The 22,876-nt window shown below is 45.1% G+C and overlaps 1 protein-coding gene across 1 annotated transcript in view; it reads left to right on the top strand.

Annotated features, from left to right (window-relative positions):
- Positions 1 to 17,911, top strand: part of hyou1 (hypoxia up-regulated 1) — a 65,035-nt gene extending 47,124 nt beyond the window's left edge. Inside the window, exons 18-25 of the mRNA XM_072486370.1 lie at positions 859 to 1,043; positions 1,920 to 2,007; positions 6,928 to 7,050; positions 7,404 to 7,537; positions 8,059 to 8,143; positions 13,642 to 13,912; positions 14,491 to 14,604; positions 15,220 to 17,911. Coding sequence (XP_072342471.1) covers positions 859 to 1,043; positions 1,920 to 2,007; positions 6,928 to 7,050; positions 7,404 to 7,537; positions 8,059 to 8,143; positions 13,642 to 13,912; positions 14,491 to 14,604; positions 15,220 to 15,278 — 1,059 coding nt within the window. The 3' untranslated portion in view covers positions 15,279 to 17,911. The remainder of the gene's footprint in view (positions 1 to 858; positions 1,044 to 1,919; positions 2,008 to 6,927; positions 7,051 to 7,403; positions 7,538 to 8,058; positions 8,144 to 13,641; positions 13,913 to 14,490; positions 14,605 to 15,219) is intronic.
- The last annotated feature ends 4,965 nt before the right edge of the window (positions 17,912 to 22,876 follow it).

Raw genomic sequence — 22,876 nt, 5'->3', positions numbered from 1 at the left:
TCCCATCTCTCTCTCAGCTATTCTGTAACTGCCACCTCATTGATATGTTCCTTGAGGTACCTCCCTGAAGTGACCATTCTAAATGTGTGAGCCTCGTCTATCAAGCAGTTATGGGAGACGTCACAGCCACTCGTCCAACTTATTGTTCCCGAGACTTAATTGTTCCAGAGCACTCACTCCTCTCCCTCCGCCCCAAGTTCTAGCCTTCGTAAACTTGAGGCCATCCAAAGCTCTGCTGCCTGTGTCCTTACATTCTCTGTTCACCCCTCGTGCTTGCTGACCTACATTGCCTCCTGATTAAAACAAGGCCTTGATTTTTAAAGTTTCTCATCCTTGTTCTCCAATCACTCTGTGGTCTTGTCCGACCTATCTCTGGAATCTCCTCCAGGCTCACAACCCTCTGAGGCATCTGCGTTCCTCTAATTTTGTCCTCTGATGCATTCCCAGATATAATCACTCCTCCATTGGCAAAGCTCCTGAATTAATTCCCTAACCTTGTCTACCACCTTTTCCTCCTTTCAAATTGTTCATTAATGCACCAGTTACCCTAATATGTCCTTATTGTGACTCAAAAATGTTGCTTTATAGCACTCTGAATCCATGGGACATTTTGACATGCTGACGGTACTATATAAACATACATTGTTGTTGTCAGTGGTTAGGAGCAGGATTTCCTATCCCTAACCCCGGCCTGGGATGTTAGAGTAGCTGTGATTGTGTGTTGCCTGTGCTGAGATGCTCTTTATTCCTGTTGGCGGACTACTTTTGGAATGTACTTGAGGTATTTGATTTGGAGTTGATGCTTTGCTGTAAATGTGTCTGTGACACACTGATAGATTTTGTTTTGATTTTTTACAGGATAAAAACGTGGATGATGTTGGGAAGGAGGAGGCAAAAGATCCAGAATTGAATAAAACTGAGGAGGAGGTTAAAAGGCCGAAAGGACCAAAGAGAGTAAAGATTAGTGAGAATGTGACTGTCGAGTTGGAAATCCAGGACCTACCAGATATATCACAAGAGCAAATGACCCTATCTCAAAAAAAGTAAGCGTCATTCATTGCTTAAACTCCCTCTGCTTCCGAGTGTGACAGAGAAAACATGGAAATTAGTGAAATCATAATTTGCAACCATAAAGACTTTAAAAAGCAGCAGTGATTTTTCCCAGCCATATGTAAGACATAGCAGACATTGGAATTATTCCAAATTCAATTTGATTCTGTGACAGGAGAGGTTTCTATGGACCTTGCTGTCATCTAGTCATAGCATTTACAGTGCAGAAGTGCCATTCGGCCCATCGAGTCTGCACCTGTCCTGGGAAAGAACACCCTACCTAAGCCCATACCTCCACTCTATCCCCGTAACCCAGCAACCCTACCTAACCTTTTTTCGGACACTAAGGGCAATTTAGCATGGCTGATCCACCTAACCTGCACATCTTTGGACTGTGGGAGGAAACCGGAGGAAACCCACGCAGACACGGGGAGAACATGCAGACACACAGACAGTGACCCAGTAGGGAATCGAACCTGGGACCCTGGAGCTGTGAAGCAACAGTGCTAACCACTGTGCTACCGTGCCACCCGATTATTTTTCAAAATAAATTTTTTAGAGTACCCAATTCTATTTTACAATTAAAGGGCAATTTAGCGTGGCCAATCGACCTACCCTGCACATCTTTGGGTTGTGGGGGTGGGACCCACGCAGACACGGGGAGAATGTGCAAACTCCACATGGACAGTGACCCGGGGCCGGGATCGAATCTGGGTCCTCAGCGCTGTGAAGCAGCAGTGCTAACCACTGCGCAACCGTGCCACCCAGCTGCCAGATTCTGTAAGTTACCCAGTGCAGGCTGTGCCTATTTTAACCCTCACTGCACCTTTTGTACTTTTACACTCCTTCACTCGTGTGTTTACATCTAGGCTTCAGGACCTTGCAGATCGAGACCTCCGAAAACATGAGCATGAAAAAATGGCCAATTCACTGGAAGCTTTCATCTTTGAAACACAGGTAAGCTATTCTATCACTTGTTACCCTGACCAATTACTGAATGCAATATACCATAAGACACAGGAGCGGAAGTAAGGCCATTCGGCCCATCGAGTCCACTCCACCATTCAATCATGGCTGATTTCAACTCCATTTACCCGCTCTCTCTCCATAGCCCTTAATTCCTCGAGAAATCAAGAATTTATCAACTTCTGTCTTAAAGACACTCAACGTCCCGGCCTCCACCGCCCTCTATGGCAATGAATTCCACAGACCCACCACTCTCTGGCTGAAGAAATTTCTCCTCATCTCTGTTCTAAAGTGACTCCCTTTTATTCTAAGGCTGTGCCCCCGGGTCCTAGTCTCCCCTGCTAATGGAAACAACTTCCCTACATCCACCCTATCTAAGCCATTCATTATCTTGTAAGTTTCTATTAGATCTCCCCTCAACCTCCTAAACTCCAATGAATATAATCCCAGGATCCTCAGACGTTCATCGTATGTTAGGCCTACCTACCTGGGATCATCCGTGTGAATCTCCGCTGGACCCGCTCCAGTGCCAGTATGTCCTTCCTGAGGGGTGGGCCCAAAATTGCTCACAGTATTCTAAATGGGGCCTGACTAATGCTTTATAAAGCTTCAGAAGTACATCCCTGCTTTTATATTCCAAGCCTCTTGAGATGAATGACAACATTGCATTTGCTTTCTTAATTACGGACTCAACCTGCAAGTTTACCTTTAGAGAATCCTGGACTAGGACTCCCAAGTCCCTTTGCACTTCAGCATTATGAATTTTGTCACCGTTTAGAAAATAGTCCACGCCTCAATTCTTTTTTCCAAAGTGCAAGACCTCGCACTTGCCCAAGTTGAATTTCATCAGCCATTTCTTGGACCACTCTCCTAAACTGTCTAAATCTTTCTGCAGCCTCCCCACCTCCTCCATACTACCTGCCCCCCCACCTATCTTTGTATCATCGGCAAACTTAGCCAGAATGCCCTCAGTCCCGTCATCTAGATCGTTAATATATAAAGAGAACAGCTGTGGCCCCAACACTGAACCCTGCGGGACACCACTCGTCACCGGTTGCCATTCCGAAAAAGAACCTTTTATACCAACTCTCTGCCTTCTGTCTGACAGCCAATCGTCAATCCATGTTAGTACCTTGCCTCGAATACCATGGGCCCTTATTTTACTAGGCAGTCTCCCGTGAGGCACCTTATCAAAGGCCTTTTGGAAGTCAAGATAGATAACATCCATTGGCTCTCCTTGGTCTAACCTATTTGTTATCTCTTCAAAGAACTCTAACAGGTTTGTCAGGCACGACCTCCCCTTACTAAATCCATGCTGACTTGTCCTAATCCGACCCTGCACTTCCAAGAATTTAGAAATCTCATCCTTAACAATGGATTCTAGAATCTTGCCAACAACCGAGGTTAGGCTAATTGGCCTATAATTTTCCATCTTTTTCCTTGTTCCCTTCTTGATCAGGGGGGTTACAACAGCGATTTTCCAATCCTCTGGGACTTTCCCTGACTCTAGTGACTTTTGAAAGATCATAACTAACGCCTCCACTATTTCTTCAGCTAGCTCCTTTAGAACTCGAGGATGTAGCCCATCTGGGCCCGGAGAATAATCAATTTTTAGACCGCTTAGTTTCTCTAGCACTTTCTCCTTTGTGATGGCTACCATATTCAACTCTGCCCCCTGACTCTCCGGAATTGTTGGGATATTACTCATGTCTTCTACTGTGAAGACTGACGCAAAGTACTTATTCAGTTCCTCAGCTATTTCCTTGTCTCCCATCACAAAATTACCAGCGCATTTTGGAGCGGCCCAATGTCAACTCTTGCCTCCCGTTTGTTTTTAATGTATTTAAAGAAACTTTTACTATCATTCCTAATGTTACTGGCTAGCCTACCTTCAAATTTGATCCTCTCTTTCCTTATCTCTCTCTTTGTTATCTTCTGTTTGTTTTTGTAGCCTTCCCAATCTTCTGACTTCCCACTACTCTTTGCCACATTATAGGCTTTCTCTTTTGCTTTGATGCATTCCCTAACTTCCTTTGTCAGCCATGGCTGCCTAATCCCCCCTCTGATAACCTTTCTTTTCTTTGGGATGAACCTCTGTACTGTGTCCTCAATTACTCCCAGAAACTCCTGCCATTGCTGTTCTACTGTCTTTCCCACTAGGCTCTGTTCCCAGTCGATTTTCGTCAGTTCCTCCCTCATGCCCCTGTAGTTACCTTTATTTAACTGTAACACCTTTACATCTCATTCTACCTTCTTTCTTTCAAATTGGAGATTGAATTCGACCGTATTATGATCACTGCCTCCTAAGTGCTCCCTTACTTTCAGATCTTTAATCAAGTCTGGCTCATTACATAAAACTAAGTCCAGAATGGCCTGTTCCCTCGTGGGCTCCATCACAAGCTGTTCCAAAAAGCCCTCCTGTAAACATTCAATGAATTCCCTTTCTTTGGGTCCACTGGCAGCATTGTTTACCCAGTCCACCTGCATATTAAAGTCCCCCATGATCACTGTGACCTTGCCTTTCTGACATGCACTTTCTATTTTGTGGTGCATTTTGTGCCCCTGGTCCTGACCACTGTTAGGAGGCCTGTACATAACTCCCATTATGGTTTTTTTGCCTTTGTGGTTCCTCAACTCTACCCACACAGACTCCACATCATCTGACCCTATGTCGTTTAGTGCTGTTGATTTAATTTCATTCCTAATTAACAAGGCAACCCCGCCCCCTCTGCCCACCTCTCTGTCTTTTCGATAGGTTGTGAATCCCTGGATGTTTAAATGCCAGTCCTGAACCCCCTGCAACCATGTGTCTGTGATGCCTACCACATCATACCTGCCAGTCACAATCTGGGCCACAAGCTCATCTACCTTGTTCCGTACACTGCGCGCATTTAAATATAGCACCGTTAATTCTCTATTGACCGTCTATACGCATTAGATCTCTTAAAATAACTGATTGTTGACCATCAGCAGCGTGGGGCATCGACTCTCAAATCGGGGTGAACTCAGCAGTTTTGGGGAGAGGCTGTTTATTGGGTTTGTTAGAAGTATGCTCTCCAGCCCAGCTACTGCTATAAGCACAGGATGTTTGTAATCGTGACTGTTCTGGAGTGTGATTTGTGAAGGACATTGGGATCCTTGAGGGTTGTGCTGCCCTCTCCTGGATTAGACCCCAGCGCCTGCAGGCAACAGCGTTTGGTGCAGTTGTATCACAAGACTGGTGCCGTGAAGAGTATCGGGCCACAGCCTTGTGTGGTGACCACTGCAGAAGCTGACACTTTCCACAGTGTTTCCCGAGGATCCAGCGATCTTTGCTGACCCTTCAAGCGAGTGTTCTGCTTCTGCTGTAAGAGTATTTTCCCTGCTCGCTGTCTGATTGATGGGTATTCATTTTAAGATTATTGAGTTATAGGTCACTGGTTTACACGCTGCTAAAACAAATGCTTTTCACTTTCTAAAGGATTCTTAATAAATGTTTGATCCTTGTTTACTCAGTATAGTTGTTAGCAGTCTTGAGGGGCAGTCTGGTTAAGAATTGAGGCTCGAGTGCAAACAAATGTGTTGATGCTGTGTTTCGATGTGTACCTTTTACAACTGATACTCTTGAGCAACTGCAACAGTTTGCAACTGGGACAAAAGAGGATGTGTGATTTCAGACCTTGCTGGTAGAGAAAATTGGTAACTATATTCTCAAATAATCGTGTTAACTGATATCCTGTGGTCACTATTGTGTAAACATGGCAGTTCAATTTTTATAAACCAGTTTCCTAGACAAGGTGCAGGTAACCGCCAAATTGTTAGAACAGACATGATTTAATCGCTGTGAAGGCCATATCTCTATTCTTAGTGTGGTAACTATAACCTTTAAATTACTTTTTATATTGGGTGGTGCTACTCTATATTTAAGTCATAAAAGGCGATCTGTTGCAGTGAGTTTCTCTCTCGGATTGAGAAGCTTAACATTATCTCAGTGAGAGGAGGGTTGCATGTCAGTGCGGCTCTGAGTAGCAGTCTCACCTAAAGTAGAGCGTTGTGGGTTCAAGTCTGATTTAGAGCACAAAAACTTAGACCGCCACTCCCAGTGCAGAACTGAGGGAGTGCTGGAGCTGCTGACTTTTAGGTGAAACATTAAATTGAGACTCCACCTGCCCTTGCAGGTGGATTTAGAAGGTCTCATAACGCTGTTTCACAGAGCAGGGAAGTTATCCATGTTGTCCTGGTCAATTACTTATTCCATAGTCAATATTACAGAAATTATCTGGTCGTTGTCACATTGTGGAGGTTTGCTGTGTGCAGAATGACCTAGTCGTTGTCACATTGTGGAGGTTTGTTGTGTGCAGAGTGATCTGGTCGTTGTCACATTGTGGAGGTTTGCTGTGTGCAGAGTGACCTGGTCGTTGTCACATTGTGGAGGTTAGCTGTGTGCAGAGTGATCTGGTCGTTGTCACACTGTGGAGGTTTGCTGTGTGCAGAGTGACCTGGTCGTTGTCACATTGTGGAGGTTTGCTGTGTGCAGAGTGGCTGCCCTGTTTCCTACATTACGACAATGTCTACACTTCAGAAAATATTTCATTAGCTGTGAAACGTTTTCGGATTCCTGAACTGATGAAAAGGTGCTCTAGAAATAAAGGCTTTTCTGTTTCAATCTTCTGGCTGGATGAAAGTACCTAATGTCTTGAAGGAAATAATATTTTGGTGTGTGGGAAGCTGTGCCCGACACAGCAAGTCAGTGTCCTGCTGTATTCCTGCATGGAGGAGTTTAGAGCTAGCTCTGGCCTTTCAGCAGAGAACAGGCACTCGCTGCGAAGGGGAAATATCAGTAGGCCATTCTTATTTTTAAGCTTAAGTTTATTCTGTGTCTGGATTTACTTTTTAAGCCTGCAGATGTTCACCTTTGCTACTGTTCCGCAGGACAAGCTGTACCAGGATGAGTATCAGGCAGTCTCCACACAAGATGAACGGGAACAGATCTCTACTAAACTCAGCGAGGCCGCAAACTGGCTGGATGAGGATGGATATGCTGCCGCTACACAGGTTTTAGTTGGCTGTTTTTTAAATTCTGATCCTGGGGATAACTGGTCTAGCAGCAAACAATATTGACAAATTTTCATTGGTAGGTACTGTACAAAAACCAAATGGGGCAAGTGTGAGGCTTGAGTTTAAACCCAAGCTTAAATAAAACTGATACTGGGGGTGAATTGCTTAGTCTGACAGGGTGGTAATATCGCTGATACCGAGTCCCAGATGCAACCTTGATAAGTCTGTAGTTCAATATTACCACCATGTGTAACGCAGAATTTTACTGGGCCAAACGCTGAGAGCATTCTGTTTTGTGTTATTTGTGCATGCTGGGATTTTGCCAGTGAATTATACCTTTGTGTGCTTAGGAACTAAAAGCAAAGCTCTCTGAGCTACGGAAGATGTGCAAGGAACTCTTCTTCAAAGTTGAAGAGAGGAGAAAGTGGCCAGACCGCCTCTCTGCATTGGACAACATGCTCAATCACTCTACCATCTTCCTCAAGTAAGTCCCCTGGTGAAGGGAATAAACTCCTGGGCAGAGGTTGACCTATCTTTTCACTGCTCTTTAAGTAGATGGTTCAGTGGACGATGGCAGTGATTCAGGAGGGTCTGGTTCCGTGGGTATCCTCCAGACCTGCTTCTATGAAACATCACTGGCAGTAACCTATTCCGTTATTAAGTCGGGGGGGGGTGGGGGGGGGGGCTGTCAGTTGTACTTTGGTTCAGTTCTATCTTCATTTGAAGTCCACATTCTCAGCAGGGCTCCCCAGGAAGTGAATGGGATCCCTGGTTCATTAGTGCTGTCAGGCCTCTAGTCTCAAACTGGCTGAGGTGGACTTGCTTGGCCCAGACCAAGTTGAACAGAGTCGTTTGTGCTCAGCTGCTCCCTGAATAAAGTCTAGATCTAAATGGTTCAGTTTGGAATGGGTCTGCTTACCTAGGCAAGCAAATGGAAGCAGCAGGGTGGCAGTAACAATTTTCTCTCTCAAAAAATTTCTCACTCTCTCTTGTTTGTAACTTCAGAGGAGCTCAACTCATTCCAGAGGCTGACCACATTTTCACAGCGGTGGAGTTAAGCACGCTGGAAAAGGTCATCACTGAGACAACAGTAAGTACATCAGAATCCAATCATTGCTGAAGACAAAACTACTAAACTGGGTGAAACCTGACTTGAATTTTGAAAAAGAGGTCTTTCCTATCTCTATCCAACGTGAGGTGAGGGAGCAATAATTATAGGCAAGGGCTGAATGTTCATTCGGGTGCTAATGTTTTATTGAAAAATGAAAATCGCTTATTGTCACAAGTAGGCTTCGATGAAGTTACTGTGAAAAGTAGTCGCCACATTCCAGCGCCTGTTCGGGGAGGCTGGTACGGGAATTGAACCGTGCTGCTGGCCTGCCTTGGTCTGCTTTAAAAGCCAGCTATTTAGCCCAGTGTGCTAAACCAGCCCCTATTTAGAGGGGTATTGCCTGTAGAGTCTCTGAATCGTGGTCTTGAAGCCCAAGATTCTGGATCTGATTTTTGAGTGGTGCCACATGTGCAATTCCGATAAGAACTTGTGCAGTTTTGGCTTCCTTGCCTTTGAGGGTTGGCTTGATGGGTTAGATGCCGGGAGGTAGGAGAGTCTCAAACTGGGGCTCCGAGCCAGAGGATAAGAAATTATTTAAGACTGAGATGAAGGTACATTTCTTCAGTCAAAATCTGGGTTTCACACAACCGTGGATGCTCAGCTGTTGATTATATTCAAGACGGTGATTGATAGATGTTTGGACACTAAGGCAGTCAAGCCATTTAGGTTGGGGTTCTGATTTGGTTAGTGGTCAAGGACAAGAGTGTGTGCAAATGAGTCAGGTAAATGGACCCAGAGTGCAGGAGCCTCAGCCTTGGCAATTGTCCAACAAGTTTGAGCTTTCTGAGCTTATTTGGGTGAGAGTGGGGGCTGCAGAGTGGATGAGTTGATTGACCATGGTGCCGCGGTACAGGAAGCCATTCAAGTTGGGGGTGCACATAAGAAGTTAGTGGTAGTCGGGGACAGTATAGGGATGGGGATTGACACTGTCGCTGCAGCAAAGAGCGGGAGTCCAGGCGGCTGTGTTGCCTGTCTGGTGCCAGGGTTCAGGACATCTGCTCCGGACAGGGGAGCAACTTGCAGTGCGTGGGGGAGGATCCAGATGTCGTGCTCTATGTAGGTACCAGTGACATAGGAAAGAATGAGAAGCTCGGCACTAAATTAAAACTCAGAACCTCAACGTAAGAATCTCTGGATTATTACCTGAGCCACGGGTGAATTGATACGGAGCACATAGAATTAGAGAGATGAATGCGTGGCTCAAAGACTGATGTGGGAAAAGTGGGTCCCGGTGCGTGGGGCACTGGCTGTGGAAAGGGTGCTGTACCATTTGAGACGGTCTACACCTGAATCATGCTGATCCCAGTGATCTAGCAAATCATGTAACTAGGCAAGTATAGAAGGTTTTCAACAAAATAGTGGGGGCAAGGGATCAAATTTGGAAAGATGTGGTAAATCAAGGAGGAGAGTAGAGGCAAGAGGGAAAGATATTAATGTTGGAAATGATAGACAGACCATAACAAGAAGAGACAGAGTACAGGGAGTACAAATCCGAGAGTAAATCAACAGATAAGACTTGAGGTCACAAAAGTAATAAAACAACAAAACTAAAGGCTCTATCTGAATATACACATTAAAACAAAACCGACTTGGGTTGGGACCTACATATTGAAGGGTATGTGACATTTAGGAAGGACAGGAAGCTCACAAAAGGTGGAGGGGTGACTGGTAATTAATGTAATTAGCACATTAGAGAGGGATGAGCTAAATTCAAGAAACCAGGATGTGGAAACGGTTTGTGTAGAGATGAGAAATGCGAAAAGCAATAAGTCATTTGTGGGAATGGTAGTCAGGCCCCATAACAGTAACCATTGGGTAGGACAGGATGTAAAGGATTAGGTAATGGGAGATTGTCAGAACGGATTGGTGATAATCCAAGGGGATTTTAATCTGCATACAGACTAGGAAATCAGATTTGATAAGGTAGCCTAGATGAAGAATTCACAGAATGCTTTTGGAAAATTTCTTCAAACACCATGTTCTGGCACCAATCAGGGAGTGGGCTACACTAGACCGGGTATTGTGTAAAAGATAGGATTAACCAATGGCTAGAAGATTGACCGGTGTAGGAGTAGCATATTGGCATGGCTGGAAGATTGACTGGCTATCAGGAAACAGAGTTGGCATAAATGGGGCATTTGTTTTTGGCAAGAGTAAACACGTGATCAATGCTGGGGCCTCAACTTTTTATAATTTATATAAATGACTTGGATGAAGGGATGTTTGCTGATGACTCAGATAGGTAGAGTAGTAAGATGTGAAGAGGACAAAACAAGGCCACAAAGGGAACTCGGTGGCATTGTAGTATTGTTGCTGGATTAGTAATCGGGACCCAGAGTAATGCTCTGGGGACCCAGGTTCAAAGCCCAACATGGCAGCTGATATTCAATAAAAAATCTGGAATTAAAAGTCTAATGACCTCCATGAAACCATTATTGACTGTTGTAAAACCCCATCTGGTTCATTAGTGTTCTTTAGCAAAGGAAATCTGCCGTCCTAGCCTGGGCTGGCCTACATGTGACTCCAGCCCCACAGCAATGTGGTTGACTCTTAAATACCCACTGAAATGACCCAGTAATCCACTCCGTTGTATCGTGTACTGAACCACAATCTCTAACCTCACTCTACCGTTACCACCAAGCCTGGGGTAAACCCTGGCTCAAAGGCTGGAGGAGAGCGTGCCAGGAGCAGCAACAGGCATTCCTAACTGTTACAAAGTCTGCAAAAGGCCACGAAGCCGGACGGACAACCAGGCATCGACTTAGGCACCAGAAATGACAACGTCAGCCCAGTCGAACATCACAGTCTTCCTGACTGACATTGGGTGTAGGGGCTCGTGCCAAAACGTATTCCTTTATGGGATGTGAAGGTCTCTGGCTGGGCCAGCATTTATTGCCCATTCCTAACTGCCCTCCATTTCAGAGGGCTTTTAAGAGCCCACCACATTGTAGGCCAGACCAGATATGGACGACAGATTTCCTTCCCTAAAGGACATTGGTGAACCAGGTGGATTTTTACAAGTGTCAATGATTTAATATTAAACTTTTAATTCCAGGTTGTTATTGAACTCCGCTTTCACCAACAGCCTTGATGGGATTTGAACCCAGATCTTTCCCTGGGTCTCTGGATTGCTGATCCAGTGACAATACCACCATGCCACTGCCTCCGTGTCTCACAAACTAGTCAAGCAACAGCCTGACATAGTCATACTGATGAAATCATACCTTACAGACAACGTCCCAGACACCACCATCACCATTCATGGGTGTGTGCTGTCCCACTGACAGGTTGGATCCACCAGAGAATGGGTCACAATGGTATGCATTCAGGAGGGAGTTACCCTGGCAGTTCTCAACATCAACTCTAGTCCCCAGACATCAGGTCAAACGTAGGCAAAGAAACCTGCTGATTGCCACATACCTCCCCCCTCGGCTGATGAATCAGTACCTCTTCATGTTGAACACCACTTGGAGGAAGGACTGAGGCTGACAAGGTGTAGAATGTTCCCTGGGTGGAAACTTCAATGTCCATCGAGTGATTCAATCGCACCACTAGAGATTGAGCCGGTCGAGTCCTAAAGCGCATAGCTGCCAGCCTGGATCTGCGGCTGGTGGCAAGGGAACCAAAAAAAGGGGAAAACTGTACTTGATCTCATCCTGCTGCAGGTGCATCTGTCATGGCCGTATCAGTAGGAGTGACCACTGCACAATCCTTGTGGACCATCCATCCACCTGTCCACCATCATCCACAAGGCGCATGTCAGGAGTGTGTTGGAATATTCTCCACTTGCCTGGATGAGTGCAGCTCCAGGAAGCTCAACACCATCCAGGACAAAGCAGTCCTACTTGATTGGCACCCCTTCCACAAACATTAATTGCCTCCACCACCATCAACAAACGGTGACAGCCGTGTGTACCGTCTACAAGATACACTGCAGGAATCGTCAAGGCTCCTTAGACAGCACCTTCCTAATCCACGATTGTTACCAATTAGAAGGAAAAAGGCAGCAGATACCTGGGAACTCCACCATCTGGATGTTCCCCTCCAAATCACTCACCATCCTGACTTGGAAATATATCCCGTTCCTCCACTGTCGCTGGGTCAAAATCCTAGAACTCCCTCTCTACCAGCACTGTGGGTGTACCTACACCACATGGACTGCAGCGGTTCAAGAAGGCAGCTCACCATCATGAATGCTGGCCTAGCCAACAAATCCCACATCCCTTGAATTACTGAAAAAATATAGGTCAAGTGAGGGGGCAAAGATCTGGGAAGTGGGATATAATGTGGGAAAATGTGAAATTGTCCATTTTGACAGGAAGAGTAAAAAGGAAGTTTATTATCTAAAAGATGAGAGATTGCAGAGCTCTGAGGTACAGAGGGATATGGGAGTCCCAGTGCATGAAGCACAAAAGGCTGGTGTACAGATGCAGCAAGTAATTAGGAAAGATAATCAAATGTTCGTGTTTATCGTGAGGGGAATTGATTTCAAAAGTAGGGAGGTTCTGCTTCAGTTGTACAGGGTGTTGGTGAGACCGCATCTGGAGTACTGTTTACAGTGTTGGTCTCTTTATTTAAGGAAAGATGGAAATGTGTTAGATGGGAATGTTCAGAGAACGTTTACTAGACTAATACCTGGATTGTTCGGGTTGTCTTATGAGGAAAGGTTGGAGAGGTGAGGCCTGTATCCACCGGAGTTTAGAAGAATAAGGAAAAAGCGCAACACAGGAAGTGAAAAATACAACAAAAGCAGACAAGAACATAACAGCTGTTGATAGTGATCGAAACTATCGAAAGGGGTATTGACAGGGTGGATGTGGACAGGATGTTTCCTCTTGTGGAAGAATCTAGAACGAGTGGGTCACTGTCTAAAAATAGGACATCACCCATTTAGGACAGTGGGGGGGGGGGGGGGGGGGGGGGGGGGGGGGGGGAGGCAAGAATTTTTCAAAATAAATTTAGAGTACCCAATTCTTTTTTCCAATTAGGGGGCAATTGAGCATGGCCAATCCACCTCCCCTACACATCTTTGAGTTGTCTGCGACCCACGCAGACATGGAGAGAATGTGCAAACTCCACACGGACAGTGATTCGGGATCGAACCTGGGTCCTTGGCGCGGTGAGGCAGCAGTGCTAATCACTGCGTCTTCGTGCCACCCTATAGGAAGACCAGAATTAACATCATCCTGACTTTTGATTCCTTATTGATGTTTGGTGACCTCTAGGTATTGAGTGAGGACATGGCCAAGTCTGATTTGGCCCCACCTCCCACTATCCATTGTTTGGAACTATATCCCAGTGTGTGATATCAGAGATTGGACTGGATCTGAAGCCACACTCCAGTGTGAGGTATCAGTGTGGGGTTGGGCAGAGGGGGAGTGAGTAGCTGTAATAATGTGGGACTCTGGAGGATCCAGTGACTGGACGCGAGTCCCAGGAACATTCTGCTGTTAAGTTATATTTAACTTGTGTTTCAGACGTGGAAAACGGAGACTGTGAAGGCGCAGAATAAGTTGCCGTCCACACAGAAACCAATTCTACTCTCCAAAGATATTGAGGCAAAGCTCACTCTCCTGGACCGCGAAGTCAAATACTTACTCAACAAGGCAAAATTTGCCAAACCCAAGCCCCGGAAGGAGAAGAACACAACACAGGAAATGAAAAATACAACAATGGAAGACAAAAACACAACAGCTGCTGACAGTGAGAATGTTATTCTGCCTGAGAAAAATGCAGAGGGAGACTCCGGTGAGCTCATTGTGGAGTGTGAAATGTGGACACTATTGCTACAGATATAACTGAGGAATTGCCGTGTCTGGCAGGACTGACCAGTTGCGCCCTTGATTGGGGTCTCTGGATTTTATGGCTGTACGATGTGAGGGGGCGGGGAGGGGGGGCAGATAAATAGTATGAATCCATAACCCCATTAATTCAGCAGCATGAGCACTTGTGTCACAGAGAAAGTCGGCACCTTCAGGGGAGAAGGGGACCCTGTACCCCAGTGAGTCAGCACCTTCAGGGGAGGAGGGGGACCCTGTACCCCAGTGAGAGTCAGCACTGTCAAGAGAGGAGGGGGTCTGTACCCCAGTGAGAGTCAGCACCTTCAGGAGAGGAGGGGGACCCTGTACCCCAGTGAGAGTCAGCACCTTCAGGAGAGGAGGGAGTCTGTACCCCAGTGAGAGTCAGCACCTTCAGGAGAGGAGGGGGTCTGTACCCCAGTGAGAGTCAGCACCTTCAGGGGGTGGGTTGGTTGGAACCTTGGAAAATACTGCTTTTCCTGTTGTGGAATGATTGAGTCACCGATGGGAATATTTCCTCCTCAACAGAGAATAAGGAAGTGAAACCTGGAGAGGCACCACCTACAGAGAACAAAGTTCAAAGCGACTCTGATGATGGTGCGGCTCAGAAAGCAGATCCAGTGGTGTTAGAGTCTAGTAAAGGTGAGCGTCTGTATGAGTGTTTGTAACATCTGTCTGAAACATTTGGCTTTAGAATTCAAAGCCATACCAAAAACGGTCTCTTTGCATGTGGAAAAGGTTTGTCACTGCTTTCTTATCCCCTGAACCGCACAAGGTGACCATTTGTTTCACTGTGCTTGTGCCAGCTCTTTGAGTGAGCTCCCCAATTAATCCCACTCCTCTGCTCGTTCCCCACAAACAAATTTCTCCCCATAGGTGTTTATTGAATCTCCCTTTTTCAGACCATGCATTCCAGATCGCAACATTTCTTCTTAAAGCTTTTCTGGTTCCTTGGCCAATGACCAATTAAATCTGTGTTCTTTTGGTTACTGACCCTCCTTCATCTGAAACTAGTTTCTCTCCGTTGACTCCATCAATACCATTCATCGTTTTTGTAAACCTCTATGAAATCTCGCTTGTCCTTCTCTCTGCTCTAAGAAGAGCCCCGGCTGCTTCAGGTTCTCCACACAACTGAAAGTCCCTCATCCCCAGTACCGTTCTCATCAATCTCTGTAGTACTTTTTTAAAAGAATCAATATTTCATCAATTTTGCTTCTTGCATGAGATCTTCCATTTAATGGAAATTGTTTCTTCCAGGTACAGCTGAAGGAAAACTGGAAAGCAAGTCAGACAAACACCCTCCAGATGAATTGTAACCACTCCTGGCTCCTGCACCGGTTCTATTTATATTACATTACTTTTTATGTAATGGACCTGTTTGCCATAATTTAACGGAACAATGATGCGTGATTGGAGCAGAGATGTACATTTCATTTTATAAAAAAAAAAAGAAAACTGGATTTTCCTGCGACGGACTTGTTGGATAAGTTTTGCTTGTAATAACAAGTACAGTTCAAACTGCAATGTGACCAGCAGGAGGCAGTGTTTGCAGCAAGGGTGTTGATGTTCAAAGGGATTTAAAAGTTTCAAGTTCTTGGAAGCCAAGTGTTTCTACTCATTGTATTTCTTTCCCCTTTGTTGTGTTTTTTTTTAAATGAATGGTTATGAATGAACTTATTGCACTGAATTGAAGTACATGAATTTCGCTTTACATGTGTCAGCTTGAGGCAAGTTGAATGTTAAAATTTAGCTCTGCAGACTATTACAGGGTTCAATACTTGGCTTTAAAATAAGTCGACACAGTCGCAAGATAGCACTGTCTGTGATGCAGGGGTACGTCACCTCATTACACGGGACCCTCCTGCTTCAGTGTACAACCAATCAGAACGTGGACAGGTAAATGTGAGCAGGTTTCCTCTATTTTTCTTTCACTTGTAAACTTGACCCTGTGTTGCAACCTAGAGTGTCCCAACCGGCTGCAAGCAAGCACATCAGCCAGCCAGCAGGGACAGGGGGCATAGTGCTTCCACTTCCCCCATGAATTGTAGGGGTTGGGAACATCCACTGTTGTGACCATTTTGGAATCAGTCGTGTCTTGTGCGGCACTGGTTTCTGTTTGAACTCTTAACAGACTGAATGCAGCTAATTAATCTGGAGTGGTGATGGGCAACTTTGTGAATTAGCTAACATTTTACACTGCAGCCTCGGTGGATACAGGGCAGAAAGAGCTTCAACTTTGTTATGACATCAGCTTTGGGACTATCTTAAGTGTTTCTCGGAAATAGGGCGGCGCAGTGGTTAGCACTGCTGCCTCACGGCGCCGAGAACCTAGGTTTGATCCTGGCCCCAGGTCACTGTCCATGTGAAGTTTGCACATTCTCACCATGTCTGCGTGGGTCCCCCCCCCCCAACCACCACCACCACAAGCCAAAGATGTGCAGGGTAGGTGGATTGACTACGTCAAATATCCCCTTAATTGGGAAAAAAAAGAATTGGGCACTTTAAATTTTGAAAAAAGTGTTTCTCTGAAACCCACTAACCCCGTGTTTGTAACTCCACTTCCTGTTTGTATGATGCAGTCAGGTTTCCGAATCAATCCAGCGCGTGGATTATTGGAGCAGATGTCCTTAATCTTTCTTTCATTGCTACAAAATGTGTAACAAAACCGCTCTTGCGAACTCCAGGTAGTGCTATGCCTGGGGCAGTGTGGGTGTGATACGACCCACGTTGCCTGGAGGAAATCAGAGGCTGGAGTCTGTTGAAGATTGGCAGATGGCAAGGTGATTTTGATATTGCTTAAGCTTCATGGTTTGCAGTCAAATCCTACCTGATATTGTCCACTCTACGTGTCGCACTGGCCGTCAAATTCACTGTCCTGGTTGTTGTATCCTTCAGTTTTGTTTCCTAAAGTGAATTCAGGCAGTGCCGCTCTGAAGGTGATGGCTTCTTCAGTCATATTGAGAAGTTGCTGCTCTATCGCGACTGCCAGAAATGCGATTTCAGAGCTGCCTGTCTCTTATATAGTTAACTAATCACCATCTATTCGATATTGAATGTGACTACAGAGGTTTGGGTTTTTTGTTTGCTCCCTATAATACTCCGTGCTGGATTCCTGCTTCACGCTGGTCACTAGCAGTTACCCCTTAGGCAGCGGTGCATAAAGTTCCTGTTTCTGCTCTGCGATCTGCAGTGTGTGTGTGTGTATTTTTTTTGTTATTAGTGATAATTTAATTTTTTTCCCTCGCTGCCTAGGCCAAGTACTGAACTTGCAACTGACATTGAATAGCAAGGGACAAATTCCCTCTGCCCATCCCCTATTTAATATTTCGCAGGTTCCGGAGTCCCTTCAACGGCACCTAGTTTACTGAAGAAGAGGTGAAAGTGGTGACTAACTCAGTTTAATTATCGGGAAACATCTTTTCCAGTCAACTACTATCAAAATTTAAGTCTCTAGATTTCAACCCACCCACCTAATATCCTGTGGACAATCTCGCCAGCTGCACAAGTGACCACTACAGTTATTTGGACTGTACTTTAGTTACTGAAACTTCAGTGATATTCATATTGTAGTTGCATTATTGCAGGTGGGTTTTCCCCCTGCTGTTGGAAGTAGTTTTTTTATGCCTAATTTAAAAAGTTTAAATTTAAAAGAAAATAAAAGTTCTAATCTAATAATGAGCTTGGTTCAGCAGCCATTTGAGCTGTTGTGAGGTATAAGTGAATGTAGGGAGTTGATGTGAAAAGGGACCAGGTTTCTATTTGTGTTTCTGGTCAATTGTTTGTGCCTAGCGTTGAGAATGAACACTGTGCAGACTGAGTGAGGGGCCATTTCTGCCATTAAAACCCCCTCAAAATGAACTTGCCAGACTCACCAAGCCTCCACGGTGTCCCTGCCAGTTGTGTTTATCTGCACTGTTCACTCTCCCCAATAAAATGTTGATTTATTTTTCTGATTTGTCAGTGGATGACTATCTATAGGGCCTTTTTCTTGCTAAGCTCAGCCAATGTAGAACGTAACTGAGGCTGTTCTCGCATCTTGGACTTTTACTGGGTCCCACTGTCTGTGACACCGTTTCCTTCTGGCTCCCTTGAAAGAAGCTGTCAGACAGATATCTGACCTGTATGCCTTCTTTCCTGTACCCACACTGAAGCAGCGTCTGTGTGGTTGGTCTTTTTTTTTTTTCTCCGAGTACAAATATTTATTGAACTGCACATATCTTTGCAGGAAACTTTTACAATTGTTATGCAATACTCCCAGCATTGGAAGCAATCCTGGGCCGCAGATCTGCATACTCCTTGGCAACGGGACCTGTGATCGCAGAACCTTTCATTTCTCCTTCGTTATTTACCAGCACCCCTGTATTGTCTTCAAAGTAGGAAGACTTTCACTGCTGAGTTGCTTTTGCTTCAGGAAATGTGTCTCAGGTGTGAGTCATCAGTCCAATTGGGACTTTTCCCAGTTAAAATTATTCATCTGCTCTCAATCCTAACCACTAACGGCCTTTAAAATGGCTTCTGTATAATCAGAGCCTCCATGAACTTCCTGTTCTCGGTTTGATTTATTGCTTGCCTTTTGTGAAATTGTTTTATAATTTTGACTAAAATAAGGAAGGATAAACTCTATATTTTTGTTTCATGGCAATGAATTCCTCCACTAACACCAGACAATGAATAGCTTTTCTAACTCCGCATTTACACTCACACCGCATCATCTATTGCCCTTCCTCTGATGCTCTTCATTCTATTGCTATACATGTGAACACATCATTGAAGAGAGGCTTGACCAGGACACTGATAACAAGGTACTTGTCTGTGTGTTAAACATGGACTATCTACCTCATCCGTCCTAAACGGGGGCTGGTCAGCTGGTTTGTGAGGCAGAGCAGGGCCCCTCAACAGCCTATGGTAATCTGGGACTATGGTGACTTTCCTTTCCATTTCCTAAATAACTAACTCTATTCTCCATTAAAGCATCAAACTCTCAACTCTGCTTTTAAGTTCCTGGCCTGCGGTTCAAACCCAGGTTTTGACCTTGTAGTACAAGATGGTGTGTGTCTTACTGTTTTATGCAAAGTATTGTCTCAATGTAAAAATAGGGTAGCACAGTGATTTGCACTGTTGCTTCACAGCGCCAGGGTCCCAGGTTCGATTCCCGGCTTGTCTGCAGATCCTGCACTTTCTCCCCGTGTCTGCGTGGGTTTCCTCCGGGTGCTCTGGTTTCCTCCCACAAGTCCTGAAAGATGTGTGCTTGTTAAACATTGAATTCTCCCTCCGTGTACCCGAACAGGTGCCATAGTGCGGTGATTAGGGGATTTATTAATAATCTTTATTGTCACAAGTAGGCTTACATGAACACTGCAATGAAGTTACTGTGAAAAGCCCCTAGTCGTCACATTCCGCCACCTGTTCGGGTACACAGGGAGAATTCAGAATGTCCAAATTACCTAGCAGCACGTCTTTCGGGGATTGTTGGAGGAAACCGGAACACCCGGAGAAAACGCACGCAGACACGGGGAGAACATATAGACTCCGCACAGTCACCCAAAGCTGGGAATTGAACCTGGGACCCTGGTGCTGTGAAGCAACAGTGTTAACCACTGTGCTAACCACTGCTACAGTAACTTCATTGCAGTGTCAATGTAAGCGAACTTGTGACACTAATTAAGATTATTATTATAAAAAGTAGTTTGTGTTTAACCGGGTGGAGGTTGATACTTTTGCTGCTTTTCAAACTAATTTGGGCAAGCAAGGTGGGGAAGCTGGCTTCACGGAGGTCAGCTGCCTCCCTCCCACAGGGTAGCAGGTTTCACTGTTGAAGGAGTTGTAATATTGTAGACTCCTATTGCCACAAAGTCACGCTGGGGAAAAATGGGTTATTGATTGTTTATGTAAACTAAGACGATGTTAGCAGGAATATGCCACTTAAAGGACTGCAGCCTCAGTGGGGAAATCTGTCCTGTTAATAAAATTTAAGTTGGCTTTTAAACAGTATTTCCCTGGTATTTTCCAAACGTTGCTTGTACAAAACTTGGTTCACAATCTGCACAGACCTTTAGTTGGGTAAATAAAAAGGATCGTATTTAAAAACCGCTCTGGATGGTTTTAACCGCGTGTCGTTTAAGAGACAGAGGGGCCAGCGCAAGACAATTTTTTGGGATGGAAATATTTTGAGCAGCTATTAAATGTTTGGACGGACTGAAGGCAAGACTGATACCAAGGGCATCCTTTATTCATTTATTCCATGTTCCCAGGGGATGATTGATACATTGATTGTAATTGTATTTTCTTCAGTGGAGTAACATGCAGAGCAATTTAAATACAGAGCTTTTCTGAAATACTTGGTGAATGCAATTCTTGAGAATTAAGAAACAAATGCAGTCATAGTTGTGGTGGGCTGAGCTGCGAGTTATCAGCTCAATGCACAGTACTGCATTCACCTGAAGAGCACAATCTAGCAGGACTTCGCTGATTGGGCGAGGAAACGCAACTGGCTGAATTGCTCTTGTAGAGTGCCAGCAGGGACGCGCAGGCTGAATAGCCTCCTGCGCTGTAACCATTTTATGATTCAAAATTTCACAGGTGCCTTGGCCGTTTATATCACTTAGTGAGTATTAAACAGTGGAGGTCCATGTTCCACTTTATCTGTGGTGTGTGTATGGTCAGCATTTATAGAGCAACTTTCATAGTTGAAGCATTACGAGGTGCTTGACTGGATTGATGTAAATCAAATTTTGAGCCTGATCAGCAGAGATATTGGACATGATCAAATATTTTGCTGGAGGGGAGTATAGAAGCAGGAGGAGGCCATTCGGCCCTTTGCGCCTCCATCCGTCACCATCATGGCTGATCACCCAACTCAATAGCCTGATCCTTCTTTCTCCCCATAATCCTTGATACCATTTGCCTCAAGTGCCACATCTAACCTCTTGAATGTATTCAATGTCTAAACCTCAACTACTCCTGGTGGTTAATGAATTCCACAGGCCAACCCCTCTGGGTGAAGAAATGTAAGTCGCTATGAGATCCACCCCTCATTTGTCTGAACTCCAGCGAAAACAATCTGAATCTAAGTCAATCTCCCCTCATACGCCAGTCCCACCGTCCCAGATATCAATCTGGTAAACCTTCGCTGCACACCCTCGAGAGCAAGAACTTCCTTCATCAGAAAAGGAGACCAAAACTGCACACAATATTCTAGGTGTGGCCTCACCAAGGCCTTGTGTAATTGCAGCATCACATCCCTGCTCCTGTACTTGAAATCTCTCGCAATGAAGGCCAACATACCATTTGCCTTCTTTACCGCCTGCTGCACCTGCATGCTTACCTTCAGCGACTGGTGCACAAGGACAGTCAGGTCCCGCTGCACACTCCCCTCTCCCAATTTACACCCATTCAGGTAGTAATCTGCCTTTCTGTTTTTGTTCCAAAGTGAATAACCTCACACTTATCCAAATTATACTGCATCTGCCATTGATTTGCCCACTCACCCAACCTGTCCAGATCATGCTGAAGGATCTCTGCAACCTCGTCACAGTTCGCCCTCCCATCCAACTTGGTATCATCTGCAAACTTTGAGATATTACATTTTGTTCCCTCGTCCAAATCATTAATAAATAGGTAGGTTTCAAGAAGCATCTTAAAGTTGGGGAGGGGGGACATGGAGGGAGAAGTTTAGGGGGCCCAAGTTCAAGTGCTGCTGAATGGTTCTTTAAAACTCAGGTCAGATGCATGATGAAAACATCAATCTGTTCTGGCAGTTGAGGCAAAGCAAACCAGATCAAGGCGGCTGCACGGTTAACTGGACAAGACTTTTAATGTCTGGCCTCCCGTGCATCCATTTCCTTCGCTACGTCCGAACCGGTCACTAGACAAAGCTCTCGTATTTCACATGCAGCACAGGGCATTTGTAGTTACAGCAAGCTCAATCTTGTGATTATCTGTGAATCAGCTCAAGATGCTGCTCACATATCAACTCGTATCAGCCACCCTTCCTCACAACAGGTCAGCAGCAGTATGAGTTACGCAGGCTCCCTTCAATGTTAAAATATAGTTTGCAATTTATTAACGTCGGTTATGTACTCGGCTAGAAACAAACATATCAGAGTGAGTCATTAAATTAAAGTAAATTTGTGGGTTCTCAGCACGGATATGTGATCAGAAATCTGCCAGAATGCTGTGAAAACAACTAGATCATTAAAGTCGTTCAGAGAAGGGAATTTCTGCCATTAACTAGTTCGAAGTGTGTGGTAAACCACTTGCATCTATATTAGGTGATGTACGGTAGGACCTGTACTACAGGTACGGCGGTAGTCCCTGCCTGCTGGCTCCGCCCAGTAGGCAGAATATAAATATGTGTGTCCTCCGTGCAGCAGCCATTTTGCCAGCTGCTGTGGGAGGCCACACATCTTGGAGCAATAAAGCCTCAGTTGTATTCCACTCTCGTCTTTGTCCAATTGATCGTGCATCAAAGTGAGCATAAAGAAAACTTCCATCCCAATGTTGACAGCCACCACCATGTGGCCATGGCCTGAAATCAATAAGCATTTGTTGACCAGCTTTAAAGCTATAAATGGAATTTTGTTTTATTCTTTCATGGGATGTGTGTGTCGCTGGCTAGGCCAACAATTGCTGTCCATTCCTAATTGCTTTTGAGAAGTTCAGTGCCTTCTTGAACCGCTGCACTCCGTGTGGTGTAGGTACACCCACTGTGCTGTTGGGGAGGGAGTTCCAGGATTTTGACCCAGTGACAGTGAAGGAACAGAGATATATTTCAGGATCAGGATGGTGAGTGACTTGGAGGGGAACCTCCAGATGGAGGCATTCCCAGATATCTTCTGTCCATATTCTTCTAAATGGTAGCAGTCATGGGTTTAGAAGTTGCTGTCGAAGGAACATTGGTGAGTTCTTGCAGTGC

The sequence above is a fragment of the Scyliorhinus torazame genome, chromosome 21, assembly GCF_047496885.1.
Source record: "Scyliorhinus torazame isolate Kashiwa2021f chromosome 21, sScyTor2.1, whole genome shotgun sequence".
Lineage (NCBI taxonomy): Eukaryota > Metazoa > Chordata > Chondrichthyes > Carcharhiniformes > Scyliorhinidae > Scyliorhinus > Scyliorhinus torazame.
This window is presented reverse-complemented; position numbering and strand designations above follow the sequence as displayed.